Source organism: Archocentrus centrarchus, unplaced genomic scaffold (genome assembly GCF_007364275.1).
Source record: "Archocentrus centrarchus isolate MPI-CPG fArcCen1 unplaced genomic scaffold, fArcCen1 scaffold_26_ctg1, whole genome shotgun sequence".
Taxonomy (NCBI): Eukaryota; Metazoa; Chordata; class Actinopteri; order Cichliformes; family Cichlidae; genus Archocentrus; species Archocentrus centrarchus.
Window position 1 is genome coordinate 4,589,434 of NW_022060256.1, and position 27,925 is coordinate 4,617,358.

The window sequence follows — 27,925 nt, forward strand, 5'->3', positions numbered from 1 at the left end:
CGAGTGGCTGGTAGTTGGTGGGGTGGGGGTGGGGACTAGTTCTTATATAGCGCTTTTCTACTCTGAGCACTCAAAGCGCTTATACAACACGTTTACATTTACCCATTCATATAAGCACTTCCATGATTATCTAAGCTAAGTACTTACTAACATTCACACACATTCACACTCCAACGCTTGCGTTGGAGAGCAACTTGGGGTTCAGTATCTTGCCCAAGGATACTTCGGCATGCAGCCCGGAGCAGCCAGGAATCGAGCCGCCGACCTTCCGATCAGTAGGTGACCTGCTCTGCCTCCTGAGCCACAGCCACCCCAGAGGCTGGTCTCTGTGCTTACGTGCCTGAGGCCTAATGTGATCACAGCAGTTACATACAACACTGCCAACAGTCAGAGTTTCAGACTCCAGATCTGTTCCCTGATTGGCTTTAAATACTGTGTTTATGAATTAAACAGTTGTGTACCACACTTGCATTTGGATTTTTTTAAAAGCCTAAATTTAATAGATAATTTTTTTATTAAGGTTAATTAACTTTAGTATATAAATTGACTTTATTGATATTCCAAGAAAAAAAAAATCATTATCTGGACCTCTAATTAAGAGTCATGCAGCAGCACATTTAAAGATATTAAAAGCAGAAACCATGGCAGGATCTGTCAGGGTGATGGTGGCTCCTTTGTCTTCAGCCAGGATTATTTTCTGTGGGAGAGGAGAGGGTGCAGAGGAGATGATTTGAAGTGCATGTGATATAAGGAAGTGGCTGCTGGAGACGAGGCCGTACTTGATTCGTCTGTCGTTCTGTTTCTTTGAGGCATCTGAAACCCAGAGTGTAATCTCACCCCTGCACCTCTGACTGCTGGGACTTCCCCTTCTTTTGCTCATTTCACTTGAATATGATGCGTCCTGACGCTCTGAGAGCTCAGCGAGTTTCAACAATCCAGCTCTGAGTCGTACAAATAATTTCATCAGGAGATCTCCTCCCTTCAGTGTTTCCCCAAAGCAACTGCAATCGCTAACAAAGCAGCAGTGCCATCCACAGAGCCTAAATTTGCTTCCTGTTGCCCTCATCTCAGTTAATTACCTGCCATCGCTGCCGTGCGTGCTTTATCATCAAGGGAGGAAACCATTTGAAGCGCTCATTTCCTGGGCCAAACCGGGAGAGATTGACAGGCAGAGGGGTGATGGATGGGGTCATTTCTCTAAGAGATGTGATAGAGAGGAAGCTCTTGAAAACATGCCACTGAAGGTAACAGCAATCTTAAGGGGGGAAATAAAATAAAAACAGGATAGTTTGGCATGCTGGGAACCGACTGGCAATAACAGGCGTGTAAACTCGAGATGAAAAGCTGCGTGTAAACACGACTGTTTGTGCCTTTTGCTGCTTCGATGGCGCTGCTTAGCGTCTCTTTGTAAGATATATTTTGCCAGTGTTTCTCTCAGTGCCTAAAGGTCATCATTTTACATGCATTTCCATAAATTATGAACAGATAATCCATTATTTAAATAAAGGAAGGGTTGGAAATAAACACAGGCTGTTTAATAATAAGGTCCGGAGGATTAATTCCCTTTAATTTAATAACTCGTGAACAGGTAAATTCATGATGTACAGCCCCAGCTCGCCCGGGGAGGGCAGAGCAATGTTAGTGAAGCAGGCAAAAGGTTTAGTGAGCCAGTCTGAGCAGGTTTCGCAGGTCACACGTAAAAGCAGCACACGGGAGTTCGAGTGGCTGCAGCTCGACACAAAGAAACAGCGACTTGTAATAAAAGCATAAAAGCTGCCAAAGCAAAATAAATGAAATCCTGAGGTCAGTGACCGGCCTGAAATCTAACAGTGCGGTGAGTGGAAATACGAGGAGCTATTAGCACCTCACCCAGCCTCCCGGTGTTTCACAAATGGAGAGCAAAATGAGCAGGTTACTGAAACAAGCCTCACAGACAAGAAGCCGGCAGCACACAAAGCCTTTCTATTAATATTTCTTACAAAAATAGCAGGCGTCAAGTAATCTTAATCAAACTGCAAACGAGAAAGAGGAACGGGGCGGACCGCTCGCTGGACCAATCAGACTGGCAGTAGGCAGGACACAGGAGGAGCCCAGAGGTGAGGGATGAGCAGGTCTGCACCGACCAATCAGCACAAAACAGTTAAATTACACAATCAGGGAGGAGTGGAGCAACCAGAGCCTTCACAAAAATACTCAATTCACCAGCGTAGCAGAGGTCAGAGTTCCTCTTTTCAACACAATCTCTTTTTTTAATTTACTCACATTCATAATTCACTGTAAACAATACATTTCACTCAAATTCCTACCAGTAACCCTGCATTCTTTTTAATGACCAGCAGGGGGAGACTCCTTTGGCTGCAGAAAAGAAGTCGTATTGCTCAGAAAATGGGAAAACTGCTCCACTTCTCAGTGGATCTGCGCTCTCAGCACACGCTCTCCTGATGGTTCGGGTCTGACTGAATATAACATGATGCTCAATTTATAAGTGATGGTCTCCATTAATGTCGAAGTAGGGTCCTTAACTTTACTGCAGCCTCTTAGGAGACCAGGGAAGAAGTCAGACTCTAAATGCTAAATGGGCTCTACCTGAGTACTCAAAGCACTTTATACAAGACGTCTCATTCACCCGTTCACACACATTCACACTCCGATGATCATAGAGGAACTTGCAGGCTGGAGCAGCCAGGGATCAAACCCCCAACCTTTTGACTAGAAGATGACCCGCTCTACCTCCTGCACCACAGTCCCCCCAAATCTTTAATAAAAAAACAGGAAATGGTCATAGACGGGAAAGCAGGCAGGAAGGAAAACGTTCCAGGTAAAGAGCATGAAATGGTACAAAAGGTCATACACGAGAGGAAGAGCAGAGGGCGGGTGAAAGTCAGGAGGTGTGTATACTGAGGTGACTGATAACTGAATTAAACACAGCTGATGCTAATGAGGGCGGAGCAGACGATCACAAAGGAGTAACGAACACAGGAAATTAAACAAGTAAAACAACAAAAACCGTGACGTTCTTTTAAAAAGTAGCTGCCTGATCCTCAGGCAGTCTTAATATTCTTATGTCTCCTTATTTCACCTATCTGGTCGCTTCTGCATTTTAACTGTGTATTATATGAATATAATCCCTATCTTGCACTTCTGGTTAGATGCTATTTCGTTGGCTCTGTATTTGTTTACTCTGCACAATGACAATAAAGTTGAATCAGAATCAGAAAACATGTCTTCATATTTTACTTATTATATTCTTAATTTAACCATAAAGTCGGAGCTCCCGGAGCCTGTGGTAAACAGCAGCAGTCAGTGTTACAACTGTGATTCGATTTTTAATTAATCGTGCGGTCCTGCTTTGCAGACGATGACGGACGACAAATATGAGGTGCGGTCGTGCGTGCCCGAGGCAGCCATCCAGGTCTGCAGCACCAAAGACCCCCGACTCACGCTGAAGATCACCCTCTCCTCCTTAGCCATGAGGGAGGAGCAGGGCACCGCAGAAGAAGGTATTGACTCCTCTTATATCCCCTTCCACCCCCTGCCGCCCACCCACCTTCATCCTGTGCCTCCTGTTTGGGAGCTGTTTTTATTTGAACTTTTTATCACCGGGGGGGTGATGTAGAGGTAAACCTGAGCTTAAACTAAAAGGCAGTCTGGGGAAAACGGTGGAGGATGATACAGCACGAGGTCTGAAAGCTGAGAGGCAAACAGGGAGAAAAGAGGAGAAGGATGATATGGATCTGGGTCAAGTGTGGTAGAAATAGCCGAGGAAAGATGATTTCCACAGAGTGTGTTTGGCTGGGATTGATGAGAGGAGAGATTTCTGTCTCGGGTGTCCTCCTGTATCCTCCTGCATCTGTGATAAGAAAAGATTCAACCTTCTCTTTTTAAACAGATGTATTTTAAACAACTGTGGCTGTACGAGGGAACCAATCTGTCACCAGACACACATTTCATCTTATGTAACCAGCTGTGGGGAAAAAAATCATCTCAGGTGACCAAAAATTGATGGGAAACGTGCTCAAGAGCCGCCAGCGTTTGCCATCAGCGGTTTCAGTGTTTGTTCTCCCCCCACAGATGGGAAGAAAATTAAAAATGAATGATAGGCGAGTCGGTGCTGACGAGCTGCCATTACAGAAGAGCGAGTCCCGCAGTGCTTCCCGCTCCCGGTGGGAAAGATTGAGCCTTCACAGAAAGGTAGAAAAATGCATTCTGCCAAACAGGAGAGAGGCGGCAAGAAAGGAAGAACAGTTTTCCTTCAGCTTCCTGTCAGGACGCACAAGGACACTGTTCTATTGTTTCATATCAGTGTGAATCCCACAAACAGGACTGACTGAATGTGCTGCTTTCATTGAAATAATCTAAACAGACTTCGGTGAACCACAGAGTAGCTCACTGAAGAAACACCTCATTTAAACACCTCTTTTTATTACGCTTGTTTTATTAACCTCGATTTAACCTGAAGTGGGACTCCTGAGAGTCCACAGACACTCTTTGTAAGTCTGTCTAACCTGGCATGTTTTTCCATGCTGGGAGGAAATGAAACTATTAGAAAAACCACGCAAACGCCACACGGTAGGGACCTGAGCCACCGTGCACCGTATTCCCAGACTGGATGTGATTCCAGGTTTCCAAAGCACTTGGATACATGAATTTATCTGTGGGCTGCCCTGAATGCCATTTTATGTAGTAACAGCGCATACTTGAAGCTGCAGGGGAGCTCTCGTCCTGATCTGCAGCCTCGGTGACCTCCACCAGACCACCACAGTGGTCCTCGAGCTCACCGTGGGTCTCCGGCTGCAGTCTAAGACAGCGCAACCGGAACGTGTCCAGCTCACCGGAAGGTGGCTGAAGGAGAGCCGGCAGTAACAGCCATTCAGGACATACGACAGGGGAAGGGCTAGCTAGTTAGCAGCAGCTGAACTTTCAAAGTAAGAGCTGCTAACTCGTTTTCTTGGAGGGATGAAGAAAATACTACAAGTTGTTGTGATGTTGTAGGATATCGTCCACAGATGAAGAAGTTGGCATCAGTGAGGTGAAACCGGAGGCAGAGAGACGTCAGACAGCTGTTGGTTAATATTCACACATCAAAAATCCCAAAAAGAAGAATATTTGTCTGCAGCACCGTTAATCTACTGGATACATAAAGAACATGTTTCAGCCTGTCCTCAGAGCAGGTTTATAAAAGGTAACCTGCTGCTCGGAGCTGGTGTCTGAGCTCAGCTGAAGCTTGTTTGTTACATTAAAAAAAAAAACAGCACTCTGCAGCACTAATGCATCACTGTGAGTGTTTTTGTGCTCTCGGCCGTCTGCTGTCAGTCAGCTTATTGCATAATCTGGGAGTCAGCATTTGGAGTCTCCCAGCTACACTTTCAGAGCTGTGACGAGCAGGAGTCCAAGAAAGAGATTTACTTAAAAATATAAAAACTAAATGGGTTTAAACTAACAGCAGAGGGTGGGAGTCAGTAGTTTCAGTCATCTGAGTGGCGAGTGGATTTGGGGTTTAGTGGGCGATGTGGGGTTTGTGGAACGTGCAGACACTAAAGCACATTTGGCTTTTGTTTTAAATGTTTTAAAGGATGAGTAGATGTATGGGGCTAGAAGGCCCAGGCCCCACCCATAGATACACGCTACAGTAAATAAAAGCTACATTGGAAGCTTCAAGTCAGTGTTTTGGAACCAGACATGACCATATTTGATGAGGATGGAGTGCAAAGTTATCCGTTAATGCATCCGTAAACTGTACGACTGGCAGACATGGGTACCTGCTAATCACTGTCAAATAACAGACAAATAAAATACGACTTTTAATCACCACAACTGGAGCACAGACTTCTCACACAGTCAATACTTGTCAGATAGTTTGATTAAAATCCTCCAAAAGGCACCAAGAGCACCACAACATGAGGCCTAGTAGACTCTACAGCAGGGATCCTCAAATCCAGGCCTCGAGGCCCGGTGTCCTGCAGGTTTTAGATGTGTCCCTGATCCAACACACCTGAATCAAATGGTTGAATTACCTCCTCAGTCTGCAGTCAAGTTCTCCAGAGTCCTGCTAATGACTTCTATATTTGACTCAGGTGTGTTGAAGCAGAGACACATCTAAAACCTGCAGGACACCGGCCCTCAAGGCCTGGATTTGAGGATCCCTGCTCTACGGGCTCCAGCTTCCTGTGTCAGGACACCTGCCAAAGCAGCCACACCTGTAACTGTGGGGAACTCTTCACAGAGGTGTTACTGACTGCTGACTTTGTGCTGTAACTTTGCCCGTTTTAACCTGGGAGTCCTCGGAGGACTTTTGGAGCCATCTTCATGTGGCCATTAGAGGAACTGCAGCTCCCAGTGGGTCTGAGCTGACTGTGTGCAGTTTGAGGCCTCTTTGAGTGTTCATCAGTGTAAACTACAGACCTGCAGTACTGCTGCAGAGGACTCCTGCACCTCTCCCCCAACATCAGATTAGTGTTGGTGAATGAATCTGAGGATAGACACTGTTGATTAAGTGACCAGCAGGAGGATTTGGTTTTGCTGCATTCACAGAAAACGTGACTCAAACAGAATCTGGAACAATGTGAAAAGTACTGTAAGAAGTACTTATCTCATTCTAATGTGAGAGAGGAACACTGAGGTGTGTATGCATGCATACACCCAGGAGGGATAACTAAATAAACAGTAATTGTGAAAATTGCAAAGGTTTGGTGCCCGACAAAGTTGGTACTCAGCAGTCCCTCTATGGCAGTTTGCAGATGCTTTTTATAGTCAGGTAGCAGTCTTTGTCTTCTGTCTCTCTCAGTGCAGATGTTCAGCTCCAATGGCTGTGAGGGGAAAGTGTGAAAGCTCCGGCTTGTGCTCCTTATAGCAGCTTAAAGTGGATTTTGATGTCTTCTTTGGGTCTTTGTCCTGTTGTGGAAGTAATCTCCTCCTCAGTTTCATTTTCTTCACTGACTGCAGGACATCTGAATGCAGTTGATATTTAGTGCAATCCATCTTTGTCTCCATCACTGTAATGTTGCTGTGCCACAAACCCAAAGCAGAATATTTCCACCCCGGTGCTAACAGTCAGAAATTCATTCAAACACTGCTCATTTTCTCCCTCCAAATGCATGTTTGTGATTGTGGACAAATGGCTCCATTTAAAGTCATTTGTTTCCGGTGCTGCTTTGCAGACTACAGATATTGACTTTAGTGTATTTAGTGATGAGTTGACTGAGCGGCTTTGCGTTTGTTCCCAGCAGACTTCCAGTTCGGTGTCTTTTTATCGTTTACTTCACGTTCAGATTGTCAGTCGGGCGCTCAGATTTCAAGTGTTCTGCTTGCATCATCAGCCCTGAGTCAGTTTGGGACCAACATGATGTTGTGAGTCCAGCAGGTCAGAAATTATTTGTCTGTAGACAAAAAGCATGCAGACGAAGTCTGTTTGAATGGCAGTAATTTAACACCCTTCACAGGTTTTGTGACCTTTAGGTTACTAAACACTGTGCAGAAATGACCTTTAATGTTTCGCTGCTGCAGCTGGTGCATTTACATAAAAATGAACACACTGTAATTTCCTTAAGGTAATTATTTTATCGTGTTTTTTGTTGAACATCGAGTCCTTCCTTCACCTGTGGCCACGAGCTGTGGTTAGTTACTGAAAGATGAACTGCTGAGTGGTGCCCAAGAGCTCAGAGTGGAGATGCTGCTATTCCCCCTCAAATGGAGCCATCTGAGATGTTTTGTGCGTATCTAACTGGAGAGGAGGCCCTGGGACAGACCGGGACATGCCGGATTATGTCTCTCAGCTGGCGTGGTAATGCCTCAGTGCCTCCCTAAGAAGAGCGAGTGGAGGTGGACAGAGGGATGGAAGTCTGGGCATCTCAGCTTAGACTGCTGTCCTGTGACCTGGACGCAGATCAGAGGCAGAAATCATAGTTGTATGGTTGAAATGGATGGATTATTATCAAAAGCCCTAAAAATGGTATTTGGGGCAGTCAGAGTTAAACGTTTCCGAGTGCTTTGCAAACCTGGGAGCAGAAAAGACTGGAGCTGTTTTCTCACACAGTTTCAGGAGGATCAGGTCTGGAGAGTTTCCACAGTTGGCAGGACATCACACCCACTCGCTAGCTGTGAATTCACCGAAATATTAGCAGCGTTATTCGCACATCAGCGAAAACTGAACTTCCAGACTTTGTGCTGGAGAGCTGGCAGGTTGAACACGAGCTGTGCCGGACGTTTGCGTTCTCACGTGCTCCTCTCAGCGCTGCGGCCCACGTGTGGCTCGGCCTCTTTTATTTGAGCCGTTTTCAGGGATGACTCTCAGAGCCGGGCCTGGATGAGCAGTAGAACGTGGATGGATGGAACATTGGTCATAACGCAGTTCCCCGTCTCTCCTCCCCTACGTGGAACCAACCTGCTGTTCATACTGTTATAGAGCAGGGCTGTCACACTGTGTGCCACATACTGTTGTCACTGGGCCGGCCCAGTGACAACAGTACAAATCTATACTTTTATTAAAAAAAGTCAAGTTTTTCCCTGTAAGTGTAAAGAAATACATCCTAAGCTAGAAGCTCTTAAATTATTCTTATTGAATGTTTTCACAGTGAAAAGGTGCAAAATAAATAAATAATATAAATAAATAATAGTTTATTTCCACCTTTAAGATTGAAACATGTCTGCATTAACATTTCATTAGAAAATCTGAGCCTTTAGTGACTTTGCTGCAGTTTCCAGACGACATGTTTGACACGTGCTGTTTATCTGATTCTCCTTCTTAATTGATGAGGTTACCGATGAGGTGTTTCTTCCTTCTTTGCCATTTAAAGGTAACAAATCCAAATCCAGTTTAGTTGTAACGTCAGTTTTTTAGAGATGTCTGTGAGTAACCCGGCTCCCCCCTGTCTGTGCTGCCTTACACAGTGTTTGTTTTCTGGTGACTGACCCCTGACAGTCCTGTAGCTGGCCTCTGCTCACTGACTGTTGGTTTTGTTGCCGTAGCTCCGCAGGTCACCTCGCCGCGTGGACTGACGCATCTCTGCGGCCCCGCTGCTGACGAGGCACCCCCCACACCCAACAGCAGGAAACCCCGGGTACAAGGGGCTTCCCCGACAACCAAATCCAACCAACCCACTCACTCTCTGCCTCTGACCTGCTCCTCTACCCCCCCTCCTCCTCCCACCCCTTCCTCTGTCGACTGGACTTCTCACTGGGTCACCATGAAATTCTGGTCCATGTCTACTGATAGAGCGCACACACCAAAAGGACAAAATGACTACATTACCCAGCAGCCCACGCCCACATCTGTGCTTCCTCCGCTTTAATTGCTGGGGCTGAGCCCCGGCTGCTGATCAGTTTTTATTGGCTCAGAGTGACATCCCATAATTTCATGTTGGAAAAATCGTGTTAATTGAATTAATCTGATGTCCCGGTCACTAATTGAAATTCCCCTAAGCCGATGATGTCGAGGAGAATTTAGTGGGGGGTTGTCCTTATTTGTATGTGGTGTTGACCTCTGACCGACGGCTCCTTCATGGCCTGCCTCTGGGAAACTCTTCATTCACACATATTTTTCCTGGATGATTGAATCTAAATGTGTTTTTAGCCCCTCTGCTGTGGATGATCGTTCCTGTGGAGTCTGGAGTGTGCCGCCAGAATAATTCAGTTTTTAATCACTGACCAGCTGGTCAGTCTGAATCTGGTTGTTGCTGTCATTTAGACCTAATTTAATTTGTAGGTGGCGCTCTGCGTGCCTGCGAATTAAATTACAGATAATCATCTTTAAGTGAAAGCTAATCAGAGCATTTAAAACAAATGCCAAACCTAGAAACAAGCTAAGCGTCTCCATCGGCTCTTTTCACGTCTGCGTGTTTATATTTGACTCTGGTTTAATTGTCACCAATTAATCAGTGACATTTATGGTTTATTTAAATTCAAACACAGCGCGCGGGGTTAAAAGGAAGTCCAGCACCGATGCGCTAATCCCCACAGCTGGAGTCAAACTGACTCAAACACAAAGAGCAGAGACGGAGTCGCGTGGATCCGGATGAACTGAGGCACCAACAATTATTTATCGGCCACATATTACCTGTCTGTTCAATATCTAATCTAATCTTGGTGTTTTAGACTTTCTTTGGAGCACAAACTAAAGAAGCCGCCTTTGTAAATTTGATGGCTGTTTCCCCTTAAACCTGTTCCAGGTGTTCCATTTCCTAATCTAGTTCAGGATCTCGGGGTCAGCAGCCTATCCCTGCTGACTCAGTCATGAGGTGGTGTACGTGCCGGGCGGGTCGCTGTTCGGTCTGCTAACGCAGAGAGACGGTCACATCCACACCTACAGCCAGTTAGAATCACCAGTTAATCCGACGCGTCTTTAGACTGTGAGGAGAAGCCGGGAGAACCCACGCTGGCACAGGGAGAACATGCAGAACCCACACAAAAAGGCCCCAAGATGTTCTTTCTGTGAGGATGCAGTTCCAACTACTGCTCCGTTCTGCTGCCCAGATAACTGCAGTAATAATGGTAACACAGTATGATTTAAAAAACCGGGAATATTAACTTGGTTCCTGAGACTCTGCAGATTTCCCTGTGGTGAGGTCACGTTAGGTCCCTGCAGTTTTAAATAAAACTGAATAATTGACAAATAAAATGATCATTATTGTGCTGGCACATTTAGGACTCCACAGTTTTCACTTAGAGCAGAGGATGACCTGCAGTAAAAGTTTGTAACACTTTTAACATTTTAAATAAAGTTAAATAATGGATTTATTGAAACAAAATGTGCATCCATGGTAAACATGGCAGCTTGTGTAGTCCATAGTGTTTGTATGCAGTCAGTTAATCTTTGTAGATGGTTGGTGTGACACCGGTATCCAATTGTCTACTTCGTACTGCGTCTTTAGTTTATTGCTCCAAAGTAAGAGCCTCTTAATGTCGGGTTCACACTTTGATTTGTTTCTGAGGTCTCCACATGTGTCGAGTAAGCCGAACGTAAAGAGTGCGCCCACACATGCAGGATTAAAACAAATCACGCCATTAGCTGCAGACTCGCTGCCAAAGTGGTAAATGGTAGCCAGAAGTCCCGCGGGCAGAACATGAAGGTCCTCACTCGGTCGTGGTCTTGGAGGAGGAGTGACATGGGAGAAACCCCCCCCCGTCTCTCTCATCAGCTCCTTCGTTTGTCTTCCACCTCTTCATCCTGTTCAACTGTCACTGCGGTCTCTGCAGCAACAGACTGCCAAACCACACGCATCGCTCCTCGGCTCCCTTCGCTGCCGCGGTGCCACATGGATAAATTGGGATTTGAATCCTTGTGGATTTAGAGGCTACGCTGCTGTTTCCTCTCTATGAGCAGGAGCGTTTTAATGCTCTGCGTCAGCACTCCTGTCAGCTTTAGTCCCAATTTAATCTCCGCTGGCTGCTGCTCATTGGAAGAGTGCTCTGAACCATAATGACACCGATTCCAGCGAGATGCTGCAATATCTGATATTTGCAACAATGTTTCAGCTTGCAGATAATTCACACTCTCAGATTTATTTGATACGAGATAACCTGCGAGCCTTCACTGAGCTCTGCAGTGTGGTCTGCAGTCTGTTCCCCCTTTGTTCATCTGCTTGACTGTCCCACAGCGGGCACCCCTTAGCCGCTCCCGAGAACAAACAGCCTTCACTTTCTTTCCAGGGTGGCGTTCTCACTCTCAGATGTTTATGTTGTCATCTGCTGTCACTCTTCTTCTGCTGTCGTTCTCCCATGGCTCGGCCTCCAGTCATGGCGGGAGCGCTCCCCACAGGAACCCGGTGTGGAGAGACCGTTTCAGTCAAACATAAACATCTGACCGACCCCGCAAGAGTGAAAATACTAGCATGGCGGCCCAGAAAACTGCTGAGCCTTAAAAGCAGGATGAGTTTGTCCCCCCCCCCTCTTCAAGTGGAATAGCTAATGTGCCTACACATCAACCCTGCCTTTCCCTCAAACACAGGCCCCCCTGAGCCAGTTTTTCTCAATCTCAAAGTGTGTCCTTGTTCTAAAGTGTTATTTTTAATCTCTAATCTGGCTTTTGGTCCTGACTCATTGCCATGCTCTCATTTTCGTCCTGCGCTGTAATTGATAACACACTAATCTGGCGTGTTCCATCGCCTTCAGCCACTGATCTGCATCTAGAGTGAGACTTCGGCCGGGCAGCAAGACGCATGCGCTCACATCTACTCCGGTTCCTCCTGTCAGTGTCATGAAAGATCCTGCCTTGTGCATGAGAATCCTCCCTCTCCCAGAAAAATCACACAATTTCTCAAATTTCCCCTCCTCTTAGCTCATTCGGTCAGATCAGTGGGTTTGCCTAATAATTAGCTGTCCGACCCTGCTGCCTGTGTGTCTGTGTGTGCGGGTGGGAGGTCAGCGTGGTCACGCTCAGTCTGTCCTGTCTCATCCTGTCCCTCTCTCCAGAGGAGGGCGAGCAGGACGCCGACAAACGGAGACAGGAGGACGAGGAAGAGGAGGACGTCCTGGACAAGCAGCGGTGCCAGGCGGCTCTGGCTTCACTCCGACACGCCAAATGGTTCCAGGTGAGCACAGCTGGGCTGCTGACAGACCCTCCTGCAGCCTGAGCTTCAGTGTGTGACAGCAAACGGGTTTTGAAGGAAACATAATGCCACCCAGATTTTGTTTTCATCACCATGACAAACAGCACAAAGTAATGAAGCCCATCCTTAGCATGCAGGTGTATGAAGCTCTTTACTACTCTGCTGATGCTCTCGTGCCAACACCACAGCAGCAGCACCACCACAGCCTCCTGCTTATGTTCCGAGTTCTTGGTTCTCCTGATTTGTATAAGATATAAGATACTCGCGTTCCTACCACAGGAACGTCCCCTGTAGGACTTCTTTCAGGGCTCATTTCACAGGGAACGTGTTTTCATCCCTTTTTCAAAACCCCCCCACACTCCCAGTTAGCTGGTAATTTGTAGAGTAGCAGGTTTCTGCTGTGAAGGGGCAGATTTGAACCCAACCATGGCCAAGGAGCAAGTCAGCAAGTAAAACACAACAGACCACACGGGGTCATGCACCAGGCTGGTACAGCGGTGTGGATGATGGCAGTTATTTTCCTTCCCTAAGAGGTTTTGTGTAGCAGTGAGACAGCGGTCTGACAAAACTGCATTATTAGATATTTTGGGCCCTGTTCTGATTCCCATCCACATGTACAAGCACACAGCATGTCCTGAGGGAGAAAAGACATCATCGCAGAGTATAAAGGTGCAGACGTGTGAGCCTGTGCTTTGGCACGTGTGTTTCTCCTCACCTGTCTTCACTTTGAACAAAAAAAAACCAGTGATTTAAAAAGTGTGTGCGCCTGGACCAAGGTGCAAACACGTATCAGTGAGACAAAATAAACAGTAAATACAAAGGACACAATAAATGGACTGAACACGAGCTGTGAATTGTTGATCACAGCATATTTGTTTCATAGTGTCTCTGTCAGATGCAGTTATGAGATAGCGTGGTGGTCCGTGTGAAAATGGCTGGATGTGTGCAGGAAGTCTAAATTTAGTCATTCTGAGGTTTGCTGGGAGGTTTTGGGGCAGCGGGACGCTCAGGAGCTGCTGTCTCCCAGAGAGGGCTGAGGGCTCGGATGAGTCAGTCAAGCTTGTGCTCATTGTGTGAAACTCACCGAGCCACAGTGAGCACATTAATAATAGGTTAAAATGAACCTTTTTTTTTTTTCATTTAAACATCTTCACTGGTTTTCTGCTTTCCTAATTTACTAAAGTCAAACATTTAGTGACTGAAAGTGTGGACGATTATTTTTGCCGCCCGCCTTGGTGCACGATTGCAAAATACAGGCCGGAGCGTATTTAAAGCCTTGATTTACTCAGAATGCACCAGTGCATAAAGCTGGGAAAAAGCATGTGTTGTTATGCTCTTTGTACAGCTGTGGCAGTTGCCTCCAGGTGTGTTAAATTTCTTTGGAATGACAGGTAGTTTTCTGAAGGAGCACGTAATCCGTCTGGGTGGATCGCTTCAAGCTGCGAGGGTGTTGCTTTGGCTCTGTGCTGTAACTCTTAACCCTGAATCAGAGCACAAGACAGTAACTTTCAACAGGACACTTTGGGATTTATTGATTGATTGATTGATTGATTTTTGGTATGTGTTTGTGTGTAGTGGACCTGATTCTTGGCCAGTCCGTGTTTGTAAATGAGAACTGGTTCTCAAACATTTTACCTGGTAAATTAAAGGTTAAATAAAAACAAGCCAGCCATGGCTCTGTTATTTTGCACTGTGGGCAGAAGAGTTTACACTGAGATCTGCAACATTACAAATCAATTCATGTATTGGTTCTTTTACAGAACATATTGATATGTCTGCTGAAGTGATGTCAGAAGAATATCTGAATCTTAAAGAGGAGCTTTCAGGTGTCACTGAGCTCGATTCTTTCACTTGAAACAGTCGAAGCTTCACTCATGAGAGTCCTGCTCTGTTTGATTTCTCGCTCACTCGGCGGGTCGGCTCGTTTTTGACCCCCTGTTTGCCTTTTTTTTTTTTTTTTTTTTTTTTTTTTTAAATTAACTAATTGCACATCGTTAGAAGATGGCCTGCAGGACCTTCCAGTTCCTTCAACACAATTATGCAATTGTGGCATTATGCTAATAAACCTTGTGTGTTTGCACTCTGTGCTTCTGCAGTAGTTTAGTGGCACATCAGTCATAGTGCTCATAGCGGTGCACCTTCCTGCTCTTTGTTCTGCTGATTTCCTGGAAATGAGATTAAATTTTGCACCACATTTGACCAGTGAGTCTATCAGTGGAGTAACAGAGTGGAATATAAATGTTTCCAGGATGAGCTTGTAGAGTTTGTTAGAAACAGGGCAGCATGGGGGTAGAAACAGCAGAAGCAGTGAAGTTTTTCTCAGTGTGGGAAGGCGAAGAGCCTGAGAGTGAGATGTAACCGGCGGATACGGGGTCACAAAGAGGTTCATCAGGAAATCGAGGTTCAGACGAGCTGCACCTCTGCCGTCCTGACCGAACTGAGAGTTTTTCCTCTGCTCGAGAGGCGGTGGAGAGAGATGAGAGTCAAGGTCAGGTGAAGCGGTGAGTAGTTTCCCTTTGGGGAAGGAGAGCTAAATGCCAAGTACTATCAGAGTGAAGGGCTGCACTGTGGCCTGAAGGTGTAGCAGCACAGGCTGGATTCTGTTTCATCATATTCAGACGGGGCTGAAGTGACCCGAGGACCTCCACTGATTTGTAATAACTGTAGATACGAATGGTGACGTCTGTCTCATCCACCTTGTCTGTGTAGTTTCACTGAGACCACCTGAATGAAATTACCATCTTTATTTTTATGAGACGCCATCCTGTGCAAATTAAAGTGTCAGTAATCTCCGGCTTCATTTGCTTTCTATTAAAGTCCAGATGCAGTAGCTGCATCCACCCTCTTCTTTGGGGGGTTCAGCAACAGGTTTTCCTGTTTGACGTCTTCATTAAATGCAGAGGTGTCAGTGAAACATCTGTCCTGATGTTAGACATGATGTCCAGTCTGTGTGTAGGAGGAGAGGAATTTGTCTAAGTGGTCCAAAAACAGCAGCCTGAGGCGAAACGTCCCTTTGGTCTGACCGAGCAATTCCATCCACTCCGGAATACATCGGCATCTTCCTGTGTCCGCTCTCCCACCGCTGCACCAAAGTTCATTAAATCCTGATAGTTTGAGCAGAATCTTCTTGACAAATGGCTCCGAAACCAAACGTCTGCCTCGGAGTGGAAAGCAAAACGAAATCAGCGTCGTCTTTTATTTTTTCGTCACTCGAAAACGCCGGTTTCACTGAGATTCAGTTTTTATGAATTTAATAATCTAAGAATGATGCTTATGAGGAAGATGATCCAAAAACAGACTTGGAACAAACCAATTTATTCTCTACATGAATATTTATGCAGGCACTCGAGTTAATCAGATTTAGAAAATTCAATTTCACTTGTATTATCATTGTTCATTCATTTCTTTGGAGAAACGTCCCATTTATTGGTCTGGTCACTATTTTATTCTTGGAAGATTTTGGTGGAGTTTTTCAGACAGAACAGAGAGACTGTAATTTGTTTCTGGCTGTCCAAAGAAGGATTTTTAAAGCGTCCGTCAGAATCACTCAATTTTCATTTAGAATAAAGGGACGTGCACGGGGTTAGCAAACTCAAACTCTCACTTAAGAAAAGTAAAGTCAGCATCTGAAATTGTAGTTAATGAGGGAAAAACACAAGACACCAACGTTAAGTTGAAATCAAGCAGAATGAGACTGTGATGGAAAACTGAGCCAACGCCCTGAGCCTGAATGTAGGGGGGCTGCAGTGATGTGTTCACGGGCAGCCTCAGAGACGTATTAGCAGCATATTGAAGTTTCAGGGCTCATGAAAATGCCTCTCGCAGCGTCTCTGAGGCTGAAAGCTCCACTCTTCAGAGCTGGTGCTGCTCGGCCGGACTGCCACTGCCGCCTCTTTAATATGCTCCTCGTGCTGCTGGTGAGTTTTGCCTGTTTTTCCCCCTAGGCCCGAGTCACAGACCTCAAGTCCTGCGTCATCGTTTTGAGGATCCTCAGAGACATGTGCAACCGGCTGCCTGTGTGGCAGCCTCTCAAAGGATGGGTAGGTGACGGCCTCAGAATCAGAATAATGTTTGATGCAGACTGCAGGCTTTATCTAAAGTTTGTCCTTTAAAAGTGCTGCGTATGTGTGACGTGTGATAAACTGTCCCAGCTGCAGAATCCTGACTGAGTGATTTAGTTTATGCTTCACTGATGAACTTCTGTCCTCTGCAGCCTTTGGAGCTGATCTGTGAAAAGGCCATAGCCACCTGTAACCGGCCGCTGGGTCCAGGTGAAGCCCTGCGCCGCGTCATGGAGTGCATCGCCTCAGGGATCCTCCTCCCAGGTCAGTGATCATTTACACTTTCACTCCTTTCTCTCTGCTAAACTGTGCACAGCCACATTATAGAGTGCTGAGTTAATGTGTACTTTTTCCAGTTTGGCTTAGATTAGATTAACATGGCTAAATCTAAAAATCTGAAGAAACTGAAACAATAACTTCCAAGGAAGCAGCCAAAGAAGGCTCCCCTTTCCACAGGAGTGACAGTGGTTTAAAAAAGAAAAACTGAGGCTCAGGCTAAGGTGGTCATTTACCTGAGGAGCAGAAACATTTTGACATAAGTTAGGGGAGAAGAGTCAGCTAAACAGAAAAGAACAGTCTGAGCTGAGACAAAAACGAAGGAAGCACCTGATCCGGAGAAACTCACTGCAGTTATTGGGGAAAAATTAATGAGAGCATCCAGCAAGGCCATGTTTTCTGTTTTAACTGATCTGAAACAATTTTTATGTTACATTTATTACCGTGGGCAGCACGGTGGCGTGGTGGTTAGCACTGCTGCCTCACAGCTAGAATGACATCTAGAAGGTCTGGGTTCGATTCCACCTCTGCCCAGACCTCTCTGTGTGGAGTTTGCATGTTCTCCCCGTGTCTGCGTGGGTTTCCTCCCAGAGTTCAAAGACATGCACTTACTGGGGTTAGTTTAATTGGTCACTCTAAATTGCCCATAGGTGTGACTGGTTGTCTGTCTCTCTGTGTTAGCCCTGCGACAGGCTGGCGACCTGTACAGGTGTACCCCGCCTCTCACCCTGTCAGCTGGGATAGGCTCCAGACACACCCCCCACCCCCCCACCCCCCCCCCCCCCCCCCCCCCCCCCCCCCCCAACCCTGAACAGGATAAGCAGAAGAGGCTGGATGGATATATTACAGTATGCCTTTGCACTGGGAAAACCTAGTGGTGAAGGGGGGGGCTATTACAGTAATCTTAATTACAAAATAATTTTCAGGTAATATTTTATGCTCTCAACATGTAAATGAATTCCTTAAGGGGGGAGTTAAGAGTTTTTTGGGAGTGTGTGTGTGTCTCCTAACTGCAGCTTCTCTGTAATGCTTCTTTGTGACACTTGTTTGAATGACAGGTTTTCATTGATCGCTGCCCATAAACATTTATTTTTCATTTACAGCCTCAGTCCAGTCACCATTAACGTGTCTCCTTCCCTCTAAAATCCAAAATAATTGCAGTCATTTTCTCTGTGTTTAACTGAAGAGCCACAGATTTGTATTCACGTGTTGTTTGTGAGTGAGGTCCAGTGATGGAAAGAGTTTGCATCCAAATACAATGAAGCAGTAACGAGCTTAAAGTCCTGAAAAAGTCCAGAAAAAAGGGGACACGTGGGGAATCGCAGCGAAGGTGAACAGGTAGCTAAAACTGACAGGACGCAGCCGCAAACAACCACAACTGAGGAAGCGGACAAAGACAGGAAGTAAAATCAGCAGCAGCACAGAGAAACAACAAAATAAAACAGGAAGTGACTAAAACAAAGACATGAAGAAGGAAACACAGATGACAGTTATAACTGGAGTTTTTCCATGATGTAACCTCTCAACATATATGGTCCTAAAAATTCCTGGCAGGCTGTGGCGTGCACTGCAGGAATTCCCGGTGGATCCACAGCAGCATGATTTCATTCAGTTAAAATTGGTGATGGAGTATTTTTTCTGAATCATGGGAACATTTATCCCCGGAGACCACGAAATGTTTCCTCTTTACCTCCAAACAGAAGCAGAAATCTGTTCTCACGTTCAGCTTTCCCTGTGCTGCTCACGGTCGAGGGCAGTCTGTTTCCTGGATGCACTCGCAGTCACTGATGAGTTGTTGTTCGGTCTGCGCGCGTTAAAGCAAGGTGAGCTCGTTTGATAGCACCTTTCAGCGCGGAGGCTTCACTGAGTGCTTTACATAAGACGCATTAAGGCGGCAGGAGTCACGTTTACCTGTGGAGTGGAATAAAAATGAGTTCACAGTGTCTGACTCTGTTTCCTGTCTGAGTCAGGACCGTCTGTGGAGACACTGATGTGTTTTTCTTTCTCCTTACAGGAGGTCCAGGAGTTCACGACCCCTGTGAGAGGGAGCCCACGGACGTCCTGTCTGACCTCAGCGCGCAGCAGGCCGACGCAGTCACGCACAGCGCTCAGGTCAGCGAGCGTTACCGTCCACCCGCTCTGGTGCCGTCACACGTCCTCCTCCTGCAGTGTGAAGCTTTGTATACTAAACTCTGCGCTACAGCTACTGCAACTATTGATCATTTTCAGTTATTTGGGCCATAAAAATGTGAAGAAGTCCTACAGAAATATCCCAGAGCTAAAGCATCCGTGTTTTTGGCATTTTTGACTAAACCTGGACCTGATAGGCTGAAGACGGCCGTTCCAAAGTTTAGACACTGTAGCCTCGAAAGTGTTTAACAGTGACCCTGATCACATGAGCAGAGACCCTGATCACATGATCAGAGACCCTGATCACGTGATCAGAGACCCTGATCACATGATCAGACGCTGAACACTGGAGGAAGGTCTCAGCTGGTCTGCTGGTTATGCAGGAGACTGACCATGGCGGGCTTTGCATGTTATTAATAAAGTGCTTAAATAAATCCTGATGAAGGGAAGCGAGAATTGGGATGATGTGTGAGCGCTGGCTAGTTTCTGTTAGGAGTCCAGCTGCTGCCTCCTGGACCAAGTGAAAGGGGGGGGTTACAATAGCACACTTTGATTTTTCTCCCGTCTCAGTTAAAGTTATTGGACGACAGCAGAGGTCTGATTTTTGTGATGTTTCTTAGATGAAAGGAGCTCGATACGCTTTGAAATGTGAGATTCAGAGTTCAAATGCAGGTCAAAAATAATACGAATGAAGATCTGATGTTGGCAGCGAGCGGGCCGACGTAATGACCGGGCCGGACACCAGAACCTCGGTTTTGAATAAATTTAAAGACATCCAGTTATTAATGGATGCACGGAGGGAGGAGAGGCCGTGGAGTTATTAGTAGTAATGACTCAGTAGATATCATAGTCATATCTGCTGTTTTCACTCACATAAAGGCCCCTCTGTGTATTGTGGGGGTGACTCTCTTTGCCCCCTGGGGGGTTTAGTGTTATGTACTCTAACTTCCACATTAGTGACTGTCTTGAACAGGGATGTTGTTACTATGTAGTAACCGAATTCAGGGAAACTCGCGTTTTTCATGCAGAGATTATTAACCTGTGATCGTCCCTCTGAAGAAGTCTTTACTTCCCTGTTGCACAGTGACCACAGTGAGGTCCATTCATTTACTAAACCTATGGACCTAACTGTGCTTACACTACAATATTGTATTACCATTTATCCCCTTTGGTTCAGGTAAAATACATTTACCTCTCGCTCTTTGGCTCCAGCTGTTAAGAAGTTCCCATCCATAATATGCAGTTTGCTCCAGGGGCGTGAACCTTAAAAGCTTCAATTAAAGGACTCCGTGTCTCACCCCCCCCAGGCCACAGCGGTCCAGGTTTTAACTGCTCCCACAGGCAGTGAAAGCATCTTCGGTTTCATCAAGTCTGAGTGAGAGAAGCAGTTCGTCTGGGCTGTTTGGGTTTTACTAAAATACACAGATTTTTTTTTTAATTTAGTCTAAATCACTAAAAAATTTAAAGTCCAGTTGGGAATTTTTCAGTATTTTCAGAGCTCAGTGAAGTCCAAACTCAGTTCCTCCCCGGAGAGCTGCAAGACCACAGATGTGCTCTGAACTCGGAGCTCCACTTTCCATCTAAAGCGCCCTTCTTTATGGATGTTAACGTCACATCTTTCCCTGCTATAAAAGCAGCCGGAGCTAACGGAGTGTAATCAGCTCGTGGTGAGAAAGAAAAACTCAGACTCAGCCATGCAGCTCGTGAGACCGTGACCACCCCCCCTCCAAACTGCACCAAATTCAGTAACTGTGCTTCCCGCTGCACCGATTGATGGTGGGTTATTTAAAGCGAGTCTCGGGCCTGCGCCGGTGAAGCCCGAGCTCACGTCAGCACTATAAATAGCTAAGTGTCCGCAGAAGCTCGGTCTGACCTCAGATAAGCTGCCCCTCAGTGCTGCGGAGGCTTTGACAAACTGGCAGCCTAATTAGCCGTCTAATGAGCGTGGGAACACTCCCCCTCATGTACACCCACACCAGCACTGCTACAACTACTACCACCACCACCACCGCTGCTGCACATGAAACACCAAAGTCTGCCCCCGGGCGGAGAGTGTGAGGAATATAAAGACATCCTCAAACTCATGTTTGTTTTGGTCTCTTGATGAAATGCAAGTCTGGGAATATATTTTTCCTCTTTTTTTTCCTGTTCCGCCTTTGTTTGTGCCCACAGAGTGTTTATGCCTCCTCTCTGTAATGCATGAAGTTTCTCCCAGCAGAATTAGTCGGCCTGCACAAGTTTTCCCCGATAATTAAAGCACATCGATCGAAGACTAAATGGCCCTGCTCTGCTGTGAGTGCAGGAGGGTTTCTGTTGTTAACCACCACAGCGATGTGCCCTTATTCTGTCTGCTGTGTGTGTTTCAGCATGCGTTACGCCTCCTGGCCTTTGGACAGCTTTACAAGGTCTTGAATATGGATCCTCTGCCCGCCAGCAAGCCCTCACCGAGGCTGTTAGAAGGTGCGTGCACAGCTGTTTGTGCTCTTTGTTTATGTATCCACCTGTATCTGTAACTCATCTTTATTTAAGCCCTCTCTTCAGATGCAGTCTTGGCAGTATTAATAAAAACAGCATGCTGAGATGGCACGTGTGTCTGTGTGGGCCGCGTCACCTTCTAAGTGCTCTCTCGGTTTGTTTCCGCTCTGCAGGCGGCTGTCAGAAGAGGCTCCGGGAGGACGTCGGGTCGGACGACAGGGACTTCATCAAAAGGATGAAAGGTGACTTTGACCGTGAGCTCGCTCGTTAAACAGAATCACTGCTCCATGATTGAAATCCTCTTCCTCTCACTTGTGAGGCGCAGACTGATACACGTGGCTGACTGCAGGGAACATTGAGCAAAATCTCATGTTGACTGGTTCGCTCTCATTTAACTTTAAAGTTGATGAGCCTTTTGTTTCTCTGTGCTGTCATAATATTTTTTAAAAGTTTCCTACAAAATATTCATCAGCCTACTTCGACTACAGCTGTCCACAGTCTTCTAGATGATGGGTGTGATGATGTTTTTAACATTATAAGGTTTGATTTTATTCATTCTCCACGTCGCATGTTTTGCGGCCTTAAAATGAGATATCATTGAGTGCATGCAGAAACCTGCTGCTCCGCTCATCCTGATCTCTGTGGATGGATCTTTGGCAGCTTTGTGAGGCAGGTGCAGTTTCAGGTGATACCTGAGCCCGTCTAAACTAGTGTGGCATAAAGATCTAGTTGGGATTGTGGTGCCAAAACTCCTTTCTGCGTAACGTGACTGAAAACCATAATTAATGACATCAGAATATAAAGGAGGCAGCAGAGGTAAACTGGCCCCACCTCAGTCACTAAATCAGTCTGGTTTCTTTAGGCCTTTAATGAGCACTCGTTAACTGAAAAGTGAAGCAAGAAGACAAAATAGAAAAACACACGTCAGTAAAACTGCAGTTACACACTCAGAGTACTACATGTGAGTGAAAGTATGTGTGTAATGTTAAAGGGCTGAAATAACAGCACACATGTATTATTGTTTTATTATTGCTATTTTTAAGAGCTCTGTTTGATCTTTCTCTGCAGTTATTTGTTAGAGACGACTCGTTTGGGTCTGAGAAATAACTTCACACACTCGGATAAATATTAATTACACGCAGCACCCTCCGAATGTAAGATCGTTAACGGCAAACTAAAGATTTGAGATGAAAGCTTTTATTTAACACCATATATGATTATACATATTTTCACACATTAGTATAAATATAATGTTAAACAACAGTATGACCAGAAAGTTGTGAATCTGACGTTCACGTTAAAGGTCCGGCTCCGGCGCTCCGGGATTTCAGCTCAGGCTCCAAACTTATGCAAACATCAACTTTCAACCTGATCCAAATTTTATGCGGAGGCTCATCGGCGGGGCTCAAAGCCGAGTCTCCGGCTGCAGCCGAGCAGTTTTCAGTGGAAGAACGAGGCCTTTTATTTTTCAGCATTCGCTTTGCTCCACGAGTTCATCTCCACGCTGAGACTGTCGGAGTTTAGCTGTAATGGCCGCACCATCTGATGGAGAGAGCTCAGAGGAAACGCTCTGACCCGGTACCTGCCAGCACGCCGTCCCGTGCCAGCACGGAGCGCTTTGAAAACACGGGCGCGGTCTTCACTCATCACGGGGCTGCGTGCCAGCTTCGCCTCCCGGTGACTTTGTCCGCTCATAGAAAATGAAACCTGACCCAGTGGAGGAGATCCAGCACTCATCACTGAGCTGAGGGGACACAGCTGAGTGATCTAAAAATGAAGCTACACTGAAATCTGCCAGAATCCAACAGATGAAGTTTAGATTTTTACGAACGCAGTCCTGAAGCTTTTTGGATCACACCTCATATTCAGGGTGTGTTCAAGTATGAAGCGATGCGGTTCAGACTTGGAATAAAACTCCCTTTTTTATTATTTATAATTGTCAGGTTTTTATGAATCCTGACTCCCTCCCATCAGCGTGTCTGCCGCGCACACCGCTGTAATAACTTTGCAGAGCTGGGAAACCCGGCTCGTTTATTTTCTCTTGCTCTCGATGAACAGTCAAATGACCTCATTCACAAACAAAATCTTCCAACAATGTGCACTTGTGCATATCTGAGTGGTAATTAAAGTGTTGATGAATTGACTTGTGTTGGCGACACAGGAAGCCGAGTTTACTGACACGCCGCTAACGCGACGTCTTTGTTTGTTGCTTCCTCTAAAAGGCTAAATGGATTTTAGGATCTCTTCCCAACACGATGACATTAAAAACTGTGGCTGGTCTTTAAAATAGAAACATTTTAGATGTAAACACAGAAGACTGCACGGGTCAAATCTGCACGTCGCACAGAGGCTGAGTTCCCCGGAGAAAGCTCTTCACAGGAGATAAGTGGATATTGACTGACAACTCAGAGACAAGCCGCGTGTGTGTGTGTGTGCGTGCGTGTGTGTGTGTGTGTGTGTGTGTGTGTGTGTGTGTGTGTGTGTGTGTGCACGCAAACTATAGCTGTCCGTAAAAGAGGTCTTTGTGTAAAAGGTGGAAAAGTGAGGCAGTGGAGCTGAAAGAAGTGCGCAGCGCCGCTGATCTTTTCTCAGAAATCAGGACGTTTTGTTGTGACGGGGATCAAATCGGCCTGTCAGGCTGAAGAATAACGCGGCACATCCGCTTCAATCTCTGTATCAGAGGAGAGAAAATAGCCTGACCCTGCTGAATGCGATCCATTATAGGCTGGATGTGTGAAACCCGGCAAGCAGCCACGTCCGATATCTTCATGAGATCATATTAGGAATCCATTTTAGTCACCGGCTCATCCCTGTCACTGTATCTCAGAGCGGCATCAGTCAGCAGCGTGAATCAGGTTGAGGAAGACTTCTGGCAGCAGTGGCTTTTAGGTGAGCTGCATCCTCGAAGCAGAAAATTGTGTGAAGTTATCAGATTTCCACAGAGCTGAGAGAGAAGCCGGCGAAGCCTAAAAGACATTCGGCTTCAGAGAGTTTTAGGAATCAATCAGCTCGGGTTCACAGAGGTCTGTGTGACACTGACTTCAGCCCAGAACACAGAGCGATGTCAGACCGCCCACATCTTTATTATATTTCTTTCCTCTCAGTGTTTTGTGGCAGCTGTTTGGACGGCTCTTAAACAGGCGGCACCGTCACCATCAGCATTTCTCATCAGTGACGGTCTGTGCCGTGACGCTGCCTTTTTGCAGCTGAGGCTTCTCCTCATATTTCTTGGCTGACATAACTTCATATGGTGCTGTCAAGCCACGATTTACAGTGTTATGTGCCCCCCCCCCCCCCCCCCCCCCCCCGCTGCGCTGCTCTGTCAACACAAACCACACAAAGTTTTCCAGTTTAGTTTTCACGTAAAACTTTTCGCTGCCGCTTTGGCTCAGCGGGCGAGCAGGCGACCGTGTGCCGCAGGTTAGAGTCCGACCCGGGGCTCTTTGCTGTCCAATAAGGGCACGGATGCACAAAAGAAACCAAAGTTTCCAGTAATTCTGACCCCTCAGACTAAAAAGACCAAAGTGTTGCTGTCACCGCGCCTGCAGGGCGGCCGGCCGACTTCCATCTTTGTAATCACAATAACTCGAGGACAGCGTCACCTACGAGTTTCACATCAACGTCATAGATGCAGCTACTAAAAACATCCGTAATAATGCCAATCATGATTTTATCATTTCTCATTCCTGGTTCTCACTCAGCCGTTTGCTTTGGTATTGATGTGGTGAATAAAGTCAGAGGCTCCCCGTGAACATCTGCTGAGACCTGTAATTAGAAGTTCCAGAATCGGCTCAAAAAAGCAGAAAAATACGTTTTTAAAATCGTGTTTGGCTGCAGTTGCGTCTTCAGTTCAGCATCTTTCCGCCGTGTCGCGCTGGAAACGCGGGCTCCTCGTTTCTCAGTCTCTCTCGCTGCCGTCTGCACCGACCGTCCTTTTTGTGTGCCGGTTTGTGTTTGTGAGTCTGCGGGTGCTGTGAAGGTTTGTTTGGTTTGTTGTGAGCGCTCGCTGCGTCCCTGTGCAGACCTCGGCTGAGCTTAGGTGCCGTTTTGGCCCGCAGGTCCTGAGTTTGATGCTTTTTTGTGCAGGATATTAAAATCAGTATTTTTAGTTGTGGATTGTGGGTCAAATAAGACATTTAAAGTCTGCTTTTTCTGACATTTTATAGACAGTTTAATGCAATAATTGCTAAAAAAAAAATTAATAATAATCAGCAGATTTACTGCCAGTGGAAAAAATAATTAGCTGCAGCACTCTTGGCACTGATGGCCGTGGCCTCTTCACTCCTCCCTCTCTGACTCGTGTCTGTCAGTGTCACAGTAATTAAATCGGCCCTCAGTGGGACGATCGTCTCCGGCAACCCTCATCTGCTTCCAGTTCAGAGGAGGTGACGAGAGGCAGCGATAGAGGAGGATTAATACTGCTGGCTGCTGCCACGCAATTATCTCACCGCCTCCCACCCCACACACACACACACACGTATGTTGGGTTACACACACACACACACACACTTGCAGTGCTTTAACACCTCCCACTGCCTTCCTCCCAGCACCTGTCCACCGGCACCTTCACATTTGTTTTCGTACATGCCGTTTGCATCCATATTCATACAAACCGCACTTAAGTCTTGAGTGCCTGTCAGACCCTCTCAGTAATTACCCTCAGTGGCTGCAGAACCAGGCGGCTGCACACTTCACAAGCTTCAAGTGTTCCTGCTGTAACACCTGCTGAAGTCTGTGGGTGGCCATATGCAAGAAGAAGATCACCTCAGCATCATCGATAACTGTAACGCTTCTCAAGAATCTGAAATTATACATGAATGTTTCTGCCGGCCTTCTTCCACTTCAGCTTTGCCCTCTCCATTAACCTTCAGTACGATGGTAACACCTGTAATAATGGTGCACGGGGGGCGGCTATCACACAGGGCTAACACAGAGAGACAAACAACCATTCATTCACACCTATGGGCAATTTAGAATCACCAGCTAAGCTAACCCCACTGACTGTGGACTGTGGGAGGAAACCGGAGTACCCGGTACTCGCAGGCATGAGGAGAACATGCAAACTCCACACAGGAAGGCCAGATGGTGGATTAGAACCCAGGACCTTCTTGCTGTGAGGCAGCAGTGGTAACCACTGCAGCACTGGTCCGCCCGCCCTCAGAAGAATAAACTGATTACAGCCACCTGTGATCCACCTATCAGGCAAAGCAGCCGTGCTCCTTTGTAAAATCCAAACAGGTGAGTTAGAGGTTATAACGAAGTCTGTGTGGGGTTACTCAGCTTTGTAGCCGGCCTCAAGTGGCCAACAGAGGAACTGCATCTGTCAGTCAAAGCAGCCATAACGTTAAACCTTACTATTATCACTCCAGGATTAAAAAAGTGAACCCCCTATCGAGTTTTTATGAAAGAGGCCCAGATGTTTTTATAGCAGCCTTCTAATCGTGTTCATGTTGTAAAGTCATGGGACTGACTCACTTTTGGAGCCAGCCTCCAGTGGCCATTACAGGGACTGCAGTTTTTGGCATCTGTCTCTCTATGTAGGCATGCAGGCTGTTTGAACAGCTTGTGTTATCTTTATGAAATTCATAGATAAATGGCAGAACCTGGCTAATTTGAGCAGATTTGTGTGAGCATAGGGCTCTGTATTCGTTATTTTTTATTCAGGATCATTTTTAGGTAATGAGCTTTCATCAGGCCCTTGGAAACATCAGCAAACGGAGTCCGAAAATTTCTACATTAAAAGTTTGACATTTGACTTCAGTCCTCCTGTTTATATTTTGTTTGTTTACAAAGTCAGATCTTTGGTGTCCTCGTGGCACAGCTGACAGGGTTGGACAGTTGTGTTGTAAACGATGGCACCAGGACTCAGGTTTCATTTCCAGTTCATCAGTGAGTCATTACTGCTCAGGAGTCAGCGTCAGCTCGTCTCTCGTCACCGTGTAGGTGTGAAGTGTCGCTGGCTCCGAGCGTGTCAGCGGCGTAACCCCCGCCCGGTGTCATTTCAGCCCCATCAGCTGCCTGCTAACAAGGAGGGAGCTCAGCCAATGAAACGGCTTCCCATACTTCCTGTTTCTGGAGTCATGACAGGTCTCTGTGTCATTACTAACATGTGCACCTCCCCTCTCTTAGTGCTGGACTGGAGGATGACTGATCCAAACCACCCCATGAACGCTCTGATGCGTTTGAACCAGATCCACCCGGGCCTTCAGTACCGCCTGCTGTCCCAGTCCGGCCCAGTACACGCTCCAGTGTTCACCATGTCTGTGGAAATCCAGGGAACCACCTACCAGGCCACAGGGAACTCCAAGAGAACTGCCAAGCTCCAAGTAGCCCTCAAGGTACCAACAGAATTCAAAGAGCTGTGGGGTCTGGGGGCTGTGGAGAGGCTCACAGACTCTAGATAGGCTGTCTGCTGGGTTTCAAGTCCATCGTTAGGTTAAC

The 27,925-nt window shown here is 46.4% G+C and overlaps 1 protein-coding gene across 3 annotated transcripts in view; it reads left to right on the forward strand.

Annotated features, from left to right (window-relative positions):
- Positions 1-27,925, forward strand: part of LOC115775961 (spermatid perinuclear RNA-binding protein-like) — a 91,496-nt gene that overhangs the window by 49,698 nt on the left and 13,873 nt on the right. For all 3 annotated transcript variants that reach the window (XM_030723514.1, XM_030723512.1, XM_030723515.1), the window contains 8 exons: positions 3,356-3,500; positions 12,406-12,524; positions 16,487-16,582; positions 16,756-16,867; positions 18,894-18,991; positions 21,376-21,469; positions 21,658-21,726; positions 27,614-27,822. In XM_030723514.1, the coding sequence (XP_030579374.1) occupies positions 3,356-3,500; positions 12,406-12,524; positions 16,487-16,582; positions 16,756-16,867; positions 18,894-18,991; positions 21,376-21,469; positions 21,658-21,726; positions 27,614-27,822 (942 nt within the window). The remainder of the gene's footprint in view (positions 1-3,355; positions 3,501-12,405; positions 12,525-16,486; positions 16,583-16,755; positions 16,868-18,893; positions 18,992-21,375; positions 21,470-21,657; positions 21,727-27,613; positions 27,823-27,925) is intronic.